This window comes from Pleurodeles waltl, chromosome 1_1 (assembly GCF_031143425.1).
Source record: "Pleurodeles waltl isolate 20211129_DDA chromosome 1_1, aPleWal1.hap1.20221129, whole genome shotgun sequence".
Lineage (NCBI taxonomy): Eukaryota > Metazoa > Chordata > Amphibia > Caudata > Salamandridae > Pleurodeles > Pleurodeles waltl.
Genome location: NC_090436.1, coordinates 364,683,668 through 364,701,906, shown reverse-complemented (window position 1 = coordinate 364,701,906; position 18,239 = coordinate 364,683,668). Strand labels below are relative to the sequence as shown.

Sequence of the window (18,239 nt, the reverse complement as noted above, 5' to 3'; positions counted from 1 at the left end):
CCAAATATTACTTTGAAGCGGTGCAATGTCTTGAACCCAGCTACGTTACTACCCCTCCCTCAGGACAATGTGGAATTCGATCATAATTGCATTTTTACCACTGAGGAAGAAACCAAGGGACAGGTAGACTTAACAGATACTCACCTATCTGACCCACAGGGGGAGCTGTTTGTAGATGGGTCTTGCTTTAAGTTACCAGATGGTACAATCACTGCAGCCTATGCCGTCACCACATTAAAAACAGTGGTTGAATCTCATAGAATCATGAAAGATTCGGCACAGGCTGCAGAATTAATTGCCCTCACTAGAGCTTGTGAAATAAGTGAACATATTAGTGTTAATATCTACACTGATAGCCAGTATGCGTTTGGAGTAGCTCATAATTTTGGCCAACTCTGGGCGAATAGAGGCTTTATCACGTCACATGGCACTACCATTCAGCATGGCACTTTGACTGTGGAACTTTTGAATGCTCTCGGCTTGCCCCATTAGGTCGCAATCATTAAGTGTAGTGCCCACAAGAAAATTACTGATGACATAGGAAGAGGAAATGCTTTTGCAGATTCTACTGCAAAAGCAACAACACAGGCACCATTTGACAATGCATACGTTGAGAGTAGTATCAGTGGGGAGCCCAAGAACGAAGTACTAGAAAATACCTTGCAGTGTGTGAGAGACATTCAAGCAGAAGCAACAGCAGAGGAAAGGGAACAGTGGGAAAAGAACGGTAGACTGGACAGTGAGGGTTGTTACACAGACAGAAGAAGATGGATGTTACCTAATTGTTATGTACATGCTATGGTCACTATGACCCACAGTCCTGCACGCATCAGTGCCCAAGGCATCAAGACAACTTTGGACCACGTTTGGAGTAATCCTATGATATCCAAAGCTGCTAATAACCTGGTCAAGAGCTGTATGGTGTGTGCAGTGCACAATGCAGGAAAGGGGACCCCTACGCCCCCTGGCCAGTTTGCCCCTCCTGATCTCCCCTTTGAGGCTATACAGATGGATTTTATCCACATGGAACCATGTAAAAAACTGAAATTCGTGTTAGTGGTAGCAGGGATGTGGAATTCCTATCGCCCGACGCCCGGGACGGACATCTTGTTTGGGGTCAAGGGCAACAAGTTTTTATGTTTACTTTGTCCTTGGGACAAGTAGGCCCAACCCTCTGCAGCACAAACCCCTTTGGCTGCCTGTTTACAGGGAGTGGAACTCTCTGCAGTTGAGGTAATGTGTTTCCAAAAGATAATGCTGTTCGAACTTGTATTTATGGTTCATTATTTGAAAACCTTCATTATTAGGGTGAGTGCTGTAAATAAATGTTTTAAGGTCACACTTCACTACTGACGTTGGTTCCAGTACAAAAAAAAAAAAAACGTGTATACACATGTTTGAAAAGTTTAGGCTATGAGGCTAAGTATAATGTTCCCAGAATGCTCTCTGATTAGATGCAAATGAAGTGTCATTTAGTAAAATGTTTTGATGCATGCTAGTATTTCCCAAAAATATTTCTAATGGAAAATCAGTGTAACCATTTTCAACACGATTATGGGAAGCATGAAAATAAACAAACACTGACAAAGCCAACTGATCTGACATATTTTTATAAGTCTTTTAGTTTCATCAATGCGTGTCTTGTTCTGACATGGCTTTTGTAACACTTTATTGTTGTGGGAGCTACCAGGCCCTCAACATTGTAACAAACACTGGCAAAAACACCCCAAAACGTTTTTGAACTCTAAAAGCACACGTTGCCACCAGTGGCATAACAAAGGCTCCGCAGCCGCCCTCCAGGGGGCCCCTTCAGCACAGCACCTACCCTGAGTGAGTCTGGAGAGGGGGCTCCTCCATGTTCTTTGCAAAGGGGCACCCTCCAGTTTCGTTACGTCACTGATTGCCACTGTAGTTCCTGACACTGAACAAAACTACTTTGTGTTTCAATATGCTCCTTGTGGAAGAGAAGAATGCGATCACTCACAGTAAAGCCAGCCGAAAGAGAGAGAAATAGAAGTTTAATAGAAACAAAATGTCTTTGTTAACACCAGACCTAATTAGGGACCAAGACCCACATGTAGGTAGCTTTTTGCATGTCGCAAACAGCGACTTTCGCTGTTTGCGACGTGCAAAAAGCACACTGCGATGCACAAACCCAGTTTTGCGATTCGGTAACCTTGTTACCGAATAGCAAAACGGGTTTGCGACTCGCAATTAGGAAGGGGTGTTCCCTTCCTAATTGCGACTCGCAGTGCAATGTAGGATTGTTTTGCGAACACGGGCGCAAACCAATCGCAGTTTGCACCCATTTCAAATGCGGACCACTGCCTGCTCTGAAAAAATTAAACGAAAACGTTTCATTTTTCGTTTTTGTAATGCATCTCGTTTTCCTTTAAGGAAAACGGGCTGCATTACAAAAAAAAAAAAAAAAAAACTTCTTTATTGAAAAGCAGTCACAGACATGGTGGTCTGCTGTCTCCAGCAGGCCACTATCCCTGTGAGGCCGCCATTCGCAAGGGGGTCGCAAATTGGGACCCACCTCATGATTATTCATGAGGTGTGCATTTGCGAAGCCCTTGCGAATCACAGATGGTGTCAGGGACACCATCCTACATTCGGATTTGCGACTCGCAATTTGCGGGTCGCAAATCTGAACCTACCTACATGTGGCCCCAAATTCTTAAAGAAAGTCACAAAAGTGCACCCATGGTATATGTCGTACCCCTATAAAATATTTGTGAACTGTATTTTAGCATGGGTAAATACGCATGTGTAGATTTGCTCATGTGAAAATCTATTGAGCATTTGCAAGTTCATTTTCCCTCCAGCCACTTTCTTCCCAAGCCTGGAAGAAGTTCTAATTCTGCCATTGTCAGGAGTAAATGTCCAACCTTTCTTATTATGGGAAAATATTAGAGAGAAGCTGGTGAAAATCTTTAAAACATGCAGGTTAGTAGGTTTGCAGACTCAAAGGCATTCCAGCCCTGGAACTATTGCTTACTGCTTCCTCCGGACCCAGTATGTAGATCTGCAGAAAGGTGGAAAAATAAGGAAATTGCTACAGTAGGGATTGAAACTGCAAGTATTCAAGCCCTACTATGGTAGTAGCCCTGGCATAATCAGAGAGGCTATTATCAGAGCTCTTACATAATGAGATTGCTGCCATAATTTGGCGCCACACTACATGGCACCAAAGGGACAAGTAGATCTTTTTACAGGACAAGTAGATTTGAGAAGCAACCTGTCCAGTGGACAAGTAGATATTTTAATAAATTCCACACCCCTGTGGTAGTATGTATGTTTTCAAAATGGATAGAGGCCTACCCATTAAAAGACAATGGTGCCCTCTCTACTACTAAGATATTACTCAAAGAGTACTTTCCTAGATACGGATTACCTAGATTAGTCTGGAGTGACAATGGCTGTCATTTTGCTAATGAGGTGATGGGAAAAGTCTGTACCGCCCTTAACATCAAACAGCGATTTCATGCTGCAAATCACCCACAATCAGCTGGCCTAGTAGAAAGGTATAATTACACTTTGAAGAGCAAAATAGCCAAGATTTGTACTGAGACCAATTTAAAATGGCCAGATGCTTTGCCCCTGGCGTTGCTGTCCATTAGGACGACTGCCAGTAGCAAGTCACGATTATCCCCCTATGAAATAGTCATGGGAAGGCCAGACAATATCTGGGGGGTACCACGACCAAAGAAGCTTTCTGAAGTACAATATCCTTTGTTTGTAGACTATTGTAAACAATTGACTAAAGATTTACGTTTGATCCACCAACAGGTCAAGGCCAGCCTACCGACTCCTCTTGAAGGCCCTGGTCACCCTTTCAAACTGGGGGATTGGCTTATGACAAAGAACTTTCAAAGAACCAACAGTCTTCAGCCCAGGTGGCGGGACCAGCCCAGGTACTGCTTGCAACACAGACGGCAGTGAAAGTGGAAGGAAGGAAAAACTGGATACATGCTAGCCATTGTAAGCGTGCACCGATTCCACTACAATCTACATCAGCAGCAGAATTACCATTGTCTCCTGACTACAGAGAAGTAGGGAGACAGGAGACACCTCCACATGATTCAAGTACTATCGTTTCTGCTCCTGAGGTGGCACAGCAGCCCAGTGACAAAGGTTTGCTATTTGAAGATCAACAAACTCATCGATACAACCTGCGTCCTCGCCCACCCAAATGAACAGAATTCTGAAGGTGCGTAAAGTGGTGACCGCCACGAAAAACTACATTTACATCACCCTGATAGCTCCCAGCTTGGAACTACAAACTGAGGTCTCCTCTGAATGGCCAAGGAATCCTTTGCTCAGCAGAATACGGCACGCTTGCCTTCATGAAATACAGTTCCCCGCTTTCACCGCCACAGGTATTTCCGATGCCCCTGATGTACCAGCATTAAAAAGAGCTATCCTCACTGTTGTCACGCACACCTTGGGCGATGAGGTTGTAAATGATTGTGATGACTAAAACCTCAGCATGAACATGAACACGGGTGACTAGCATGTGCAACGATACCAGAACATTGGTCAGTATAAACACTGTCTTAACGAGAACACAAGCATAGTGGGATGCAGCTTGTGCAACAATATTATCTGTTATAAGAAAGTGTGTAATTGGGGTTAACAGTTCTGTGACTATCGAGAGAAACCAAGTACCAGTTCTACAGAAGCGGCCAGTCATTAGGGTTGGTGCGGCTTGTAGTCCTAGCGGGAAAGGTGCCTTTTCTGTTAAGTACCCAGCACACCACCGACCTGATTTCAATTGCTGGCCTCTGCCCTCATTTTGCTGAAACACTGAACAAACTGACGAACTATACTGAAGAAGAGCTTTGAAGTATCGCGACCTACTCACTGGGAGTTGAGTTCTCATCGAGAGTAAAAACTCGACAAGGAGTGATCAAGGGACCCAGGATCAAGCCAACACCTATTGTCCAGTGTTCGAAAAACTAGTTTATGGACCAACTAGTGCAGCCGAACTGTTAGAGTGGGAAGCACGGCGCTGCTGAACTCTAGTGGGTTGTGAACATTGAAGGAAACTCACTTATTTGTATATATACACAATTATATATATGATTATTAGTATAGTGGTCTCAATATTTTGCATTTGCATATTTGATAATTGTGTGGGTATATTTTTGAACACACATAGGTGGTGGAGACGAGTAAAACGGCACCATAGAAAGGTAGTAGGAACAAGGAGGAGAGTAGAATAAAATTATGAAAATATATCAGTTTGGCAGGACAAATATCCCTCAAGAGAATAGAGAAGAGTGGTCTTATAACTATTTCTACAAAACAATAATGAAGTACCTAGTGACCCTCATGTTAATATGTATAATGTCCAGCGGTGTTGCATCATTGTTGCAAAATCCCACCTTACATCCATTGATAAAGATTCATCGAAAGTTGGCTGAAACACTAAGTCTCACTGACTGCTGGATTTGCCGGCACTTGTCTAGACACCCTGAAGACCCTATAGGCCTTTATGAAGTACCAGTATCACCAGGCGAATATGAAAGAGGGGAAGTGTGTCTTGTACCCAATACCACTTGGAGATGTGACCAACGAGAATATCAGTAGTACCCTAGGTGTGCTTTGCTCCCTAATACCCAGGCAGAATACAAGCTTTCACAGATTCCTGGAGAGAATGTCACACTTAAAATGTTTCCCATATGTTTTGGTACTTATTCTTACAGGCAAAACACAGAGGCAAAATACATAGGGAAAGTCCAACTTAAACAATGTGTTTACACTTTGTTATTTGATAATAACACGGAGAACTGGGATCTTGAAGGAGAGGAGAAACTAGACAGAAATTGGACCTCGTTAATTAATGGGACTCAGCAAAATTACACTGTAAATGATTGGAACCTGACGGTGGGAGGAGAGGAGGTTCTGGTAAATCCAGAAGGATTGTTATATGATCCCTCAAGGGAACGAAATAGAAATGTGAAGAATTCACCTTTAATATTGTCACGGGTTTTCCTTGGTCCCCTCTGGGCGGCTAGATGTTCTTATGTTGCACCCTGGGCAAATGTATCATTGCTAAATGAAAGTTGGGCAGATTACAAGTATTGTAATAGTTCCGAGCATGACACACCCGAGGGTGTGGGTTTGCCCCAAGTAAAATACAACATTATAAATTCACAAATCCAGGGAGGCATGTATTTTGTATGTGGAAGAACTGCATATAAAGTACTCCCTCTAAACTGGGAAGGGATATGCACCCAACATTACTGTGATATCAAATATACCATCTTCCCAGCCCCTTAACATGGGGAGTTTTGCTCATAGGTACAAACGAGGGACGCCCATATTGGAGGAACGAAAGAACTGTGTATTTCAAGTACTACATGTTCGTATTCCAGGATTTGGAATTTTCGACTTACAGCTGGCAATGATGAACATGTCTGCTGAATTAGCCATTGCATTTAACGCCACCAGGGAGGCCATAGGAAGTGTGCAGCTAGAAATAAATTCTGCAGCCCAATTGGAGATACAAAATCGGCTTGCTCTAGATTTGATTACGGTACAACAAGGAGGAGTATGTGTTTTAATCCAACATCAGTACCAGCAAAAATGATGCTACTTTGTCAACAAATCATCAGAGATAGAATTGGATATTGGGAAAATAAAAGAAGCAGTACAGGTATTTCAAAAGAGGGGCCAATATGAAGTTCCTGTTTAAAATTGTGTAAACTTCCTCCAGTTAAAATACTAGAAACAAATCGAACTATGATGCAGCTAATGGCTATTGAGCCCACTATTCTCACTAAAGATACTGGTTGCTCATACCCATCGTTTGTTTATGTCCCCATGAATGTCAATTCCAAGGACGTAGGAGTAAAATTCAACATATATGAGGAGATTTAGAACTCCTTTTAAAAAACGTTGGTTATGTTCAGGGAGAAAACTCAAAAAGGGCCGATTGTAAGAATCCATTTTGTATTGCTCCTTTTCCTTTAAGACATTTAGTTTGAGTTCTCTCTCTCTCTCTGAACGCACTGCCTATTGCATATGTTATCTTATATAAATTTGTTTAAGCAAAATAAGCCTGGTTCCACACCACGGGCTCGCAGCTGGTTTCTTTCCCTAGCTGGGGCACGTTACTCATTATAATCATGGGGTAGAAATAACTAACCGACCTCAGCTGTTGTATTTTGGGGAGGGAAAGGCTGATATCTATACCTTTGAACCACGCAATCCTTTGAAGGGTCTCAGAATGTGGGAAGTCAGACAGCTGCAGAAGGGAGTCGAGGACAAAGCAGGGAATGAAACTGGTGTGTGGAAACTGATTCCCTCCTTAAAATTCTTGTATGACGTACATCATTATTTACTTACTTTATGTATCCTTTGATGTATGAGTATAAATATCACTGTTGAATGCACCATGCTAGCACACTTTACTTCGGGCCGGGGATGCCAGTTGTAAATCTGTCCTCTTTGCTGCAGCAAAAATAAATAGACCTTTGGTCATTGATTTTTCACTCCGGCTCTCTGTGTCAAAACTCCTTTGTAAATGCATTGTAAGTATCATTAAAACATGCTTTACAGTAGGGTAAATGCAAAAGAATTCTCTGAAGTGCACAAGGATCCCTTTCAACCCAGCCCTAGCTTTTGACTACCAGTAGGGGGTATTCACCCTTTGTGTGAGGGCAGGACACAGCCTACTCAAAGTATGAACTGCCTCTGTCTCTCTCTGACCAAGACAGCAATCACTATGCAGATGAATCTCCAGTCACACCCAGCCCTTCCGGTTTGTAGGTTATCTGGAGAGAATGCACAAATGTAGTTGTCACCTAAACCCAGAGGTATATTCAGAGACAGGCTAAGGCACAGATTGCTGAAAGTAAGAAAATGCCAACGTTCTAAATGTGGCATTTTCAGACCTGCAATTTAAACACCACATTCACCAAAAGATGTATTTTTAAATTGTGAGTTCAGAGACACCACACTCCATATTTCTATCTTTTCACAATTGGAAATTACAGCTTAAATATGTTTTAAGGCAACCCCAATGCTAGCCTATGGAAGAGATAGTCCTTGCAATAGTGAAAAATGTGTTTAAGAGATTTTCACTACCTGGACATGTTAAACTTAAAAGTACAAGTCAAACATTTTAAACAGACTACACCCTGCCCTTGGGGCTAACTAGGGCCTATCTTAGGAGTGACTTGCAGGCAATAAAAAGGGAGGTTTGGGCCTGGCAAGTAGGCACACTTGCCAGGTAGACCTGGCAGTTTAAACTGCACACACAGGCTCTGCAATTGCAGGTCTGAAACATGTTTGAAAGACTACTGTAGTATATGGCACAATCAGTGCTGCAGGACCACTAGTCGCATTTGAATTACTGGCCCTTGGCCACAGGGACTTTCCAGTAAATCAAATATGCCAGTCATGGAGAAGCCAATGTTACCATGTTTTAAACACAAAGCACATGCACTTTAGCACTGGTCAGCAGCGACAAAGTGCACAGAGTCCTAAAGCCAACAAAAACAAGGTCAGAAAAAGAGGAGGAGGAAGGCAAAAAGTCTGGGGATGACCCTGCAGAAAAAGGTCATTGCCAGCAAATTCTGACATCCATATCACTTCTGCAGCCATAACATACTACTCCACTAGTCTTATCTGCTGTATACCCATGTTCTTTCCTAATAAAGATTGCTCAGTACAAATAGGAACTATTAACAACTCCCAGCTTTACTCTGTCAAATAATGCTACCAAAGCCTCCTGAAGCTAGTCTAGCAACACTGAAAGCAGGAAAGAAGGAATCATTTTTCTGACTCTCAGATGACTGGCTACCTCTCTGTAACCCCAAGTAATCCAATACATATATGCATCCATGAGAACACATCTAATTACATCAGTAACAAAATTCAGCACTAGGGACCATATGTACGAAACCATTTAGCATTTCTTAACAGACCAAATTGCAAATTTGGTCCGTTATGAAATGCTAAATTGCCTTTCCATATGTACAGAGGCAGATAGGGAATCGCAAAATGCGATTTTTACCCAGCAGAAGCCGCGTTTTGTGATTCCCTAAATAGGAAATCGCAAATAGGGATTTCTTATTTGCAATTTCCTGAGCACATATACAAAGCATTTCCTAAATGCAAAATGGACATTTAGGAAAAGCTATTACCATTGACCCCAAGTCGATAGTAATTATGTGCAATTTTAAAAAACGCACCCATAATGCATTTTTTAAAGTGGCATGTACCGCACATGCCCCCAGGGCATTTGTGTGCTTTACATGTGCACCACTTTTTTGGGGGGCGCAACAAGTGGGGCTGTAGGTCCATAGGCACCCTTGGTTTTGCATTTCCTAATTTGTGATTTCCTATTAGGCCCATAGGAACGAATGGTGTAGCATTTCCTAAATAGCTATTTCATTTCTTAATAGCAATTCCTACTTTGTAGGAATCGCTTTTAGGAAATCTCTATGTTTGTACATTACATTTTGCATTTCCTAAATCGAGATTTCTCTATTTAGGGAATACAAAAATGGAATTTCGTACATATGGCCTTAGATCCCTTAGCATTCCCTGGAGTGGAAGGCAAGCTGCCTGCCAATTCAGAAGCCACACACTGTTTCCGGTTTATTTTGCCATTTTCTACTGGCACAGTGGGTTTTGCTTGGTTATTTCATTGTATACTTGTGTACTTACTTTATCTTCACTTTACTTGTACTCTTTATCTCCCCTGTACAGCTATACCTAACACAATGGTACTATAACATGTACCATGCAACTGCCCCTCTTCAACAGAGCTGTAATGCATCTTTTTCTTTAAAAGAAAAATATCCACTTTCATGTTATTAGTTTGCTACTTACACATTGCAACATTCACAACACCTGCTAATAGTTAAAACTCTAATTGTGGAGACGTGAATGTGACTGTTAGAGATGTGTGAGCTAGGGATAACCAAAGCCAGAGGAAACTTCTTTTTTAGGGATTTCGCATTTTCTGCAGACACAAACTTAACACCAGTATCATTTAAAAAGGTTGCAGAAAAGGAGTGAGGGGTTAAGAAGGATAAGCTATTGAACCAGGTGTGTAAGTGGATGAGTAAAATATGTCCCTTCACGTTAAATGTCTCCGTTAAGAATTTAACTACATCGAGTAGTTGTCCTTTAATACGACTGTATTCTGCAGGTGAGACCCAAAGCACAAAAGAGGTCAATAATAACAAGAATACATTTCTCCCACAGTAATCAACCAGGTGTGGTGTCTCAATAGCAGTGAAGAGTTACTGTCTTCCTTACCTTGTCACTGTTAAACCACTCTACACAGTCTTTTATAGGCTCTCCGGTTGCTTGTCTACCCTCAGCCCCCAGTACTCATGCCTGATTCTGTGTTTAGATTAAGTTGGTCCCATATGTTGCTGTCTCTTCCTTAAAAGACCAGAGGAATAAATCTATCACCTTTAAATAAGCCCTTCAAACTCAACATAACAATAACCAACTAAAATCCCTCTTCTCCTTCACACTTTTTCATTGCCTATTACTTACTCACACACCTGGTTCTATGCTCTATGCTCTTTCTTCCCTACCTTCAATTGCACCTCCCTTAAAATGGATCACAGACATGCAATCTGGTAAAAAAAACTATCCTTCTTAGAACAAATTTCACTTCAAAGGTATGCCCATGTTGTTGTGTTGCCAAGAAGCAGATCCCTTGTGAGATTTTATCCAAATCCTTGCAAGCAAAAGCTTCTTAAGAGTTTGTGGTCCGTCGTTACCACATATGTACTTCCCCATACAATTATTGACGACTCAGTTTACAGTCAGAGCCTCCTTCTTTAATAGAATTTATGCTCTCAAACATCTTCCTCAACACAGAAAATCATCCTGGCTACAGAACAATAGGGAGTCTAATATGAAAGTTGTTTACTTCTAAAGTGTTTACCTCTTCAGATTATATGCTGACTCAAAAGGCCTCCTTCCACTACACACCTAAAACCCAGCCTGAAAAATTAACGTTAATTTGAGACTATCAATTGTTTCTCTTTCCTTTCTTTCAAATAACCCTTTTATTGTCTTCCACCCTCTACATACCTTACTCTTGCTGAAGTTAGCTTTTCTAAACTGCATGCGTGTCTGCCTTAATCTCTGCCTACCCCTCACCTCACAGATCATATCTCATTCTGTGAAACAATATTCCTGAAACCAACGTTATTACATACCCTCCAGTCTATCTATTCATCACACCATCTGCATGAACTCACATAGCCCCCAACTAATGAATAACACTTAGCTCTTATCAATTTAATCTGTCACAGAGAAACTGCAGTCAAAGCATGGAAAAGTTTCCTTTAGAGCACAAAACTAATCCCTATAACAATAACCACTGGATTAACAACTAATCTTGGGTTCCAGAGTAGCATATTATCCACCTTGAAGCCCTTCAAAAACCTCTCCAGGGGTAGTAAGTGCTATATAAATGCGATTATCATGCAATTACAATACAGAAATGGAATGTCTGAATTATGTAATCCCTTGACTCTGAATTTAGCTTGAAGATGGAAAGCAAATCCAAAGAAGTAAAAACTCAGGCTTCCCAGAGGAGCATGGTCTATTCCCCTAAATTAGAAAGTGTAGGGAGACTGTCCATAAATTCACTTTTACGGCATTCATAGTTCTCATTTGCATGGACATGGCCCGTACAAATACCACCTGCTCGGCAAAGTTGAGTTCTGTGCTACGCCAAAGTGGAAACTACGACACTGTATAATGGGTGGTGAACTATTAATCAGTGGTACTATAACACCCTGTATGAGGACCAATATGTATTAAAACCCAATGAGATATCGCAAAACAAAAAATATTGTTGAATCCGTATTGTATGTGATGTAGGTTTTGTTGCAATAAAACCATTGGATACCACCTTTTTAAAACCAGCAAGCAAAAAACTTGTCAAAACAAGGGCTCTCGTTTTGACAAGTTTTCTGCTTACAGGTTTAAAAGGGGACATGTCACTATGTCAAAAGGTGGTTGGAGCCAAGGAGAGAGAGAATAAATATTTTGGAGGCCGGGTAGGCTGCACGGCTAACAGGACATTTTTGAAGGATTGGCAAATGATGCAGGGGTGATATTAAATATCATAAGTGTCAAATCAGTCCTTAACACCTAGCTTCCAATCAGGCGAGAAAAGTTTTTGCTGTGTAATTATAAAAGTATTCAGTTGTTTTTTGGGGGCGGGGTGGAATTGGTATACGATAATGTTAAAGACCATTCCACTGAAATATTTACACCCTAACAAATATCAGTTTACTGGCTCAGTAATTAAGAGAGTTTTTTATATTGCTATTTAAGGAGTGAGGTTACTAGATCGCCGACAGTGCAAGAGACCGCACTCTGAACGTCCATCAAAGATGGATACCCATGACAGGACAAAACCGGAAACAGCTTGGATGCGAACAGACCGACTAGCGTGGTTTAATCATACTGTGTCAGCAGCCCAAATAGAAAGTAACTAAAAACATGCTAAACACACATGTGTAACTCGTTTTTAGGTTGAGCATACAGCCTCTTGTATACTTTTAGTATACTTACTCCTATGGGCTTAAAGCCATTTCATTTGTTCGTTTCAGTGTCATTTAAAAATCCTTGCTTGCTAGTGGTCAGTCATGCCTCTTTGTCCCTTCTTTTTCTCTTTGGGAGCAGGGACTTACTACTGTATAATTACGCTTTGTCGTGTTTATCTATTCTTTCTGGACTTTTTTTTCCTGGGTTTCCTGCTCCTGTGAGTCAATGTGCTTACAATGCTGAGCTCAGGGACACTGTACATAACCCTACTGCTTCGTCCATATTGCTTAAATCGCACTCCACACACCATATTCTTGCTTGTCCTGCCACCAAATCACCCTCATCTTGCTGTCACTTGTTAACTCCTGTGCCCCCGTGGCCGCTTGCCCTGTACTCCTTTGTTTTCTTTTGCGTTGTCACTTCGCGCTCATGGCAATATGTTGTTTCTTCCTCTTCCTTGTTTTCGGGCATCTTGCAGTTTCTTTGCAATGTCTGCAGGGCATTTTTTATTTTTTTGAAGTTTTATGAAGCGCAAAATTACACACCAAGGTATTGGAACGCTTAATTTTTTTGCAGTTTTTTATTGCGCAAACTCAATATAAAAGTATTACAGCACTTTATAGGAGCACCAGTTACATTACACAAGAACACATTCATTTTTGGTAGCAAGCGGAGATTATGTGATTTGCCAAAATCACAGGATGTTGAGCCTGCACAGAGACCCGAACCATGATCATCAGCTCCGAAGACGGCAGCTCTGGCCCTTGCGCCACACCCTCTCCCCTAGGGTTCTGTATCTGGTGCGTGTTGGGGCAGTCTGGGAATAACTTGTTTTTATTATTCACATATAGCGCTTAGTAATACAGGTTCTGCCATTTCACAGTGCTGCAAAGCAGGTGTCATTCTTAGCAAAATCGCTATAATTCATTTGCATCAACCTTGCAGAGATGACAAGGTAAAAACTCTATGTCAGGATTGTAATCTGCGACATTCTCGTTCTGTCAAGACCTCTGCAGTGGATGCATTGACCAACTGACCTGAGTAGAGCTTAACACTGGTGATAACACACGCTCTTGATAACCTGCCTGCAGGGTCACCAACCAAGCACTCAGATTAGTTCTAGGCAAGATGGCGAAAGGTGGTGTCTCCAAAATGGTGGAAAAGGAGCCGTGACTCCAGACCCATGCACTTCACTGCCTCAACCTTGATAGCAAAAAACATCTAGCCTTTGGATATAAATTGGGCCTCTTCAAACAGAGTTCCGTTGGTAGAGGCAGCCATTTTCCTACCCCTGTTGAGCAAAGATGCTAACACAAGGGTGCCACAGTGAGAGGAGCAGCGTATCCATAGGGCACAAAAGTGGAGCAAACTCCATCACTTCCTCCTCTCAGAATTCATTGGTGCCATAGCTTTCATGACAGAACCCTCACAGCTACTGCGACCTTGTGGATGCCACTTTCGGAAACGCTGTCTAAAACAGCGCTCGAATAGCACTGCTTCCTGCTTGAAGAGGCACCACCTCAAATACCCCCCACAGTCGCTGTCACAGGCGCAGAGCGCTTCCCCATCACCCTCTAGACTCTTTGTGTATACTGATCCACGCATCGTCTGTCACAGTCCAGTAATGTTTAACCTGCTCTCCTTGCTTCTAACCCAGGCTTCATGTAACCACTCCACTAAGTTCCCATAGATCATTTGATGTAAACTTTATGCATTATTTCTGATTGTCGTGGTTACCAAGTACATGGAAAATAAATGTCAAGAAAATATCTTTCTGACCCCATCAAGTGGCCTTTTTCCCCACTTCTTCTTCTATTGATGTTCCTCTCAGTGCTTCACCACGCCTCCCCGTGACTTTGGGGATATATGTGTGTTTGTTTATAAGGGTACACGCCCCAAGGACTACATCTCAAAGTCAATCCTGGACAATAACAGTTAAGACTCCATGGGCAGGAGATGTTTTAAACAGGAGAACTGTTGTTTCACAAACTGTGGCCACCAGGACCACCACTCATGTACTTATATAACCCAAATATTTCATTGTGGCCGTCATCTTTTTTGTAAAGGACAACAAACAGGCAGGATCCATGCCAGGCTTGCAGGGTAGGTAACAAACTGTGTAAATAAGTTGAATATAATTTATTTTTATGTAATTTATCTTATGTGGGTATCAGGAAACTCTGGCATGGTTCTGGACCTACTTTGGATTTCCCCCCCCCCAAAAAAAAACACATTTGAATCCTTTTAAAATCCTGTAAAAATGTAGAAACCTCATTGGGCACCACTGGTCTAGGCGGAAAAAAAATAACTGTTGTCCAAACCCAGGCTTCCCGCTCTTCTCTGGGTGGTCCAGATGGTAAGGCCAAGACTTCAAATTTTGAGTAGCCACCACAACAGAGAACATTCGGACTTCAAAAACATCAGCCAGTGCACAAATGTATGCAGCGAAAAGGCACTGTCAAGGCCCAGGAGATTCAGGTACACGTATCTGTTCTACAGAGTCCAGTCCTGAGCTGAGGGCTGTCATAAGATTATTAACCAAAAGCTGTGCTTTAAATGAACACAGAATGCCAGCCCTTCAGCATTTCCATTTAAAACACTGACCCAAGGTCACAAATGTCACACCTCAGGAACCTATCTTGTCGGCCCTTCTACCACTGAAGCTGTGTTTCACCAATCTGCACCCATTTCAACCCTCCTGTTCAGTTAAGCTGCCGCTTCTGTTATTCTCTTTGTATACAGTCAATGTTTTAAAAAGTTAGGCTGGTATTGTCAATGTAGAGGAATAATTCCTTTAAAGGTTTAACACAGAAATATAGGCTGCGCCCTAACTGCCCCTAACTCTTTTGACCCCTCATTCTCCGGGTAAATGCCACAAAGGTGTCTCTTTGTGCCTTGTTTGGTGCTATAAACCTTTAGGTAAACACACTAGAAAGGGTTGCATCTCTAGCGTATCACAGCCAGTCTGTAGGAATTAGGCAAAAACACTCAAGATGGCAGCCTTGTTGTGTCTTCTCTCTTTTAGCGACAGGCCTGGGAGGGTTGCTTTGGCAACTGGCATACATCCACTACACTCCAAACCAAAACACATAGGTAAAAGACATTGCCATTTCCATTGCCAATAGCTCTAACTCTCACACATGTGAGACCTATTACATTGCAAATGCTTGTTTAGGGTCAAGCCTGTGATAGCATGTGCTAGCGCATGCGTATCACTTGCGAAACGCTGTTGTAGTTAGAAAAGGGCTTGGAGCCTGCATGTCGCTCACCATTTGTTGGCTTGCATGGCACTCTTCTTCAAAGCCTTGGAACTCGTTTACTTCAGGTCTGACATCATTTCCAGTCTGTCTGTGGAGCAGGGACGAAGCACTGATTGATTTAACTCAATGAGTGCCCTCCGCTGCTCCTGACGTGACTGAGGTACTATTTCTTTCATCCTGCCCCTCCCCCTGCCTGCTGCTCCCTCATTAACGGTGAGGGAGCACTTCATCCAAGTACACACAAGCACATGCACATATGCACAACACATACATGGATGGCACGTACAGCACATACACAAAAGCAAGTATTGCACACTTACGCTCATGCACACGTGTGCAGGACCACATGTTAAAGATAGTTGAGAGAAAGTAAAAACTAGCAAAACACACATGCACGCACCACACACGTAAAAACACACACACACACACACACACAGGTCTCCAGCCCATACTTTCTGCCTGAATCACACTGCAGAGCTCTGGGAGGGACAGTGAGCATCAGGTTCACCAGCACCCTTGAATTTTAACCCAGATTCTTGCAAAGGAGCTGTGTGTGGAGCATCAGTGGGAGGAATGGCCCTGAGACAAAATTACACATACTTCAGAGAGATGATGAAATTAGTGATCACTTTGTGACTGCAGGCGCAAGGTGTGAGAACGTGTTCTAGGGAGTCTTTACGAATACAACCCTAATAAACCCATATGGCCGAAAAACAAGAAATGCCCCTACAAGCCATGATATTCCCTTTGAAATTCTAGGTTTTTGTAAATCACCTTTCGAGAGCTACTAACGTTATTAGTGTTGTAATAGTGACTGCATCAGACAAGGTTAAATCAGTGGTCCTTATATGCCAAGTTACTACCAGCACTGATCACCAGGGTGCATGAGATGTTTGCCAGCAGTAATTTAATAAAGGCTTTATTTATATGGATTTACTCCTAATGTGTAATACACAACTGCCACAACTGCAATGCGTCTGGTACCAAGATAACACCATCTGTAAAAAGTCTTCACAGTGCCACATGATTTATAACTCAAATACATATATTTTGAAAATGCACCCACAATGCTCTACAACATAGCTTAAAGACATTGGCAAATCCAGTAGCTCTCGCTAAACACTCTTTCTGCTCTTCTGTCTCAAGTTCATTTACCACTTCCTGAACAAACTAACTATCCCTCTCTATCTTCCTTTCTATCTATTTGGTGCAGCTCTCACCCCTATCTATTCACCATGCCACATAAAGGGCCATATGTACGAACACTTTTTCTCATAGACACAGAATGGGTAAAAACCTTTGCTACATCTGGCCCAATGTCACTACTCCAAAACACTTGACACCACACAATTCCAACCCACACATCTCCACAACTAACAATTCCAATGCAACCCACATAATTCCACTCTACATCAGATACATCCACTACACTCCAAACCAAAACACATAGCTCTAACTCCCGCAAATGCGAGACCTACTACATTGCAAATACTTGTTTGGGTAGCGGTGCACATTTAAACGACCACACTTATCAAAGCCGCTTTTAATATTATAGAAATACATCACAGAGAACACGTGTATTTACCCACACCCAATATGGTAGACAAAGTCTATGCGACCCCGTCTACAATATCCAGCATTAAAAGATGTCATTATGGAGGGTTCTGCAGTGTTTCTCCAATCCCAACGACACATTCTTTCTTAAGACTGATACCTGAGAGGGGATACTTGGACTAGAGCCAGACGTCGGAGACTCCACATGACCCGATAGCGGTTATAAATAGGCTTTCAGCAACTCGTGAGTCTTCTTTCAGGGAACACAGGTTGTGTCTTCCATCGCCATGTGTTGACATTAAGGCAAATGCCTTTTGCTGCACACTGCGCATGCGGCAATCAAGAACCAATGGAACAGGGACTGTGGTCCACTATGCTCACAAAGAGAGGCATCGCGGACTGCGCATGGGCAGATACGATTTCTGAGCTGTGGACATGTTAGGGTCAGGCCGGAAAATTCAAGAAGAAAGTTTACATTTTAAAGATTTTTAAGACGTAGTGTAAGGCACAATTCAGGGGGTGGTCGCGTGTGAAGGAGCCCCAACCTCCATTAGTTATTAAAAGCCCTAGGCCAAGGAGGCTCGGACTGCACGCTGACGCCTTTGGTGCCTTCATGTTTTTTTCTAGTGCATCTTCAGACACACATTTGCTGCTGCTGCTACAAAGTGTACTTACAATAAAGGTGGAAGTTCACCAGGGGTGCGCTGTTACAGACCCACACTCCTTACAGGCTTTTATTGTTCCGAAGCCCAAGGGAAATGCGCCTTTAGCGTTTGTCATTGTTTCACTACAACGCAAATGTTTGCCTATTTTTAAATCTCGCCTTGACTGCGTCTTCAGGCATTTTATTTTCCATAAGAGGGCTTAAAATATCGCACATTG

The 18,239-nt window shown here is 42.3% G+C and overlaps 1 protein-coding gene across 2 annotated transcripts in view; it reads right to left on the bottom strand.

Moving 5' to 3' along the window:
• Nucleotides 1–17,687, bottom strand: part of NLN (neurolysin) — a 220,771-nt gene extending 203,084 nt beyond the window's left edge. For both annotated transcript variants that reach the window (XM_069222853.1, XM_069222861.1), the window contains exon 1: nt 17,518–17,687. In XM_069222853.1, coding sequence (XP_069078954.1) covers nt 17,518–17,564 — 47 coding nt within the window. In that variant the 5' untranslated portion in view covers nt 17,565–17,687. The remainder of the gene's footprint in view (nt 1–17,517) is intronic.
• Between the last annotated feature and the right edge of the window lie 552 nt (nt 17,688–18,239).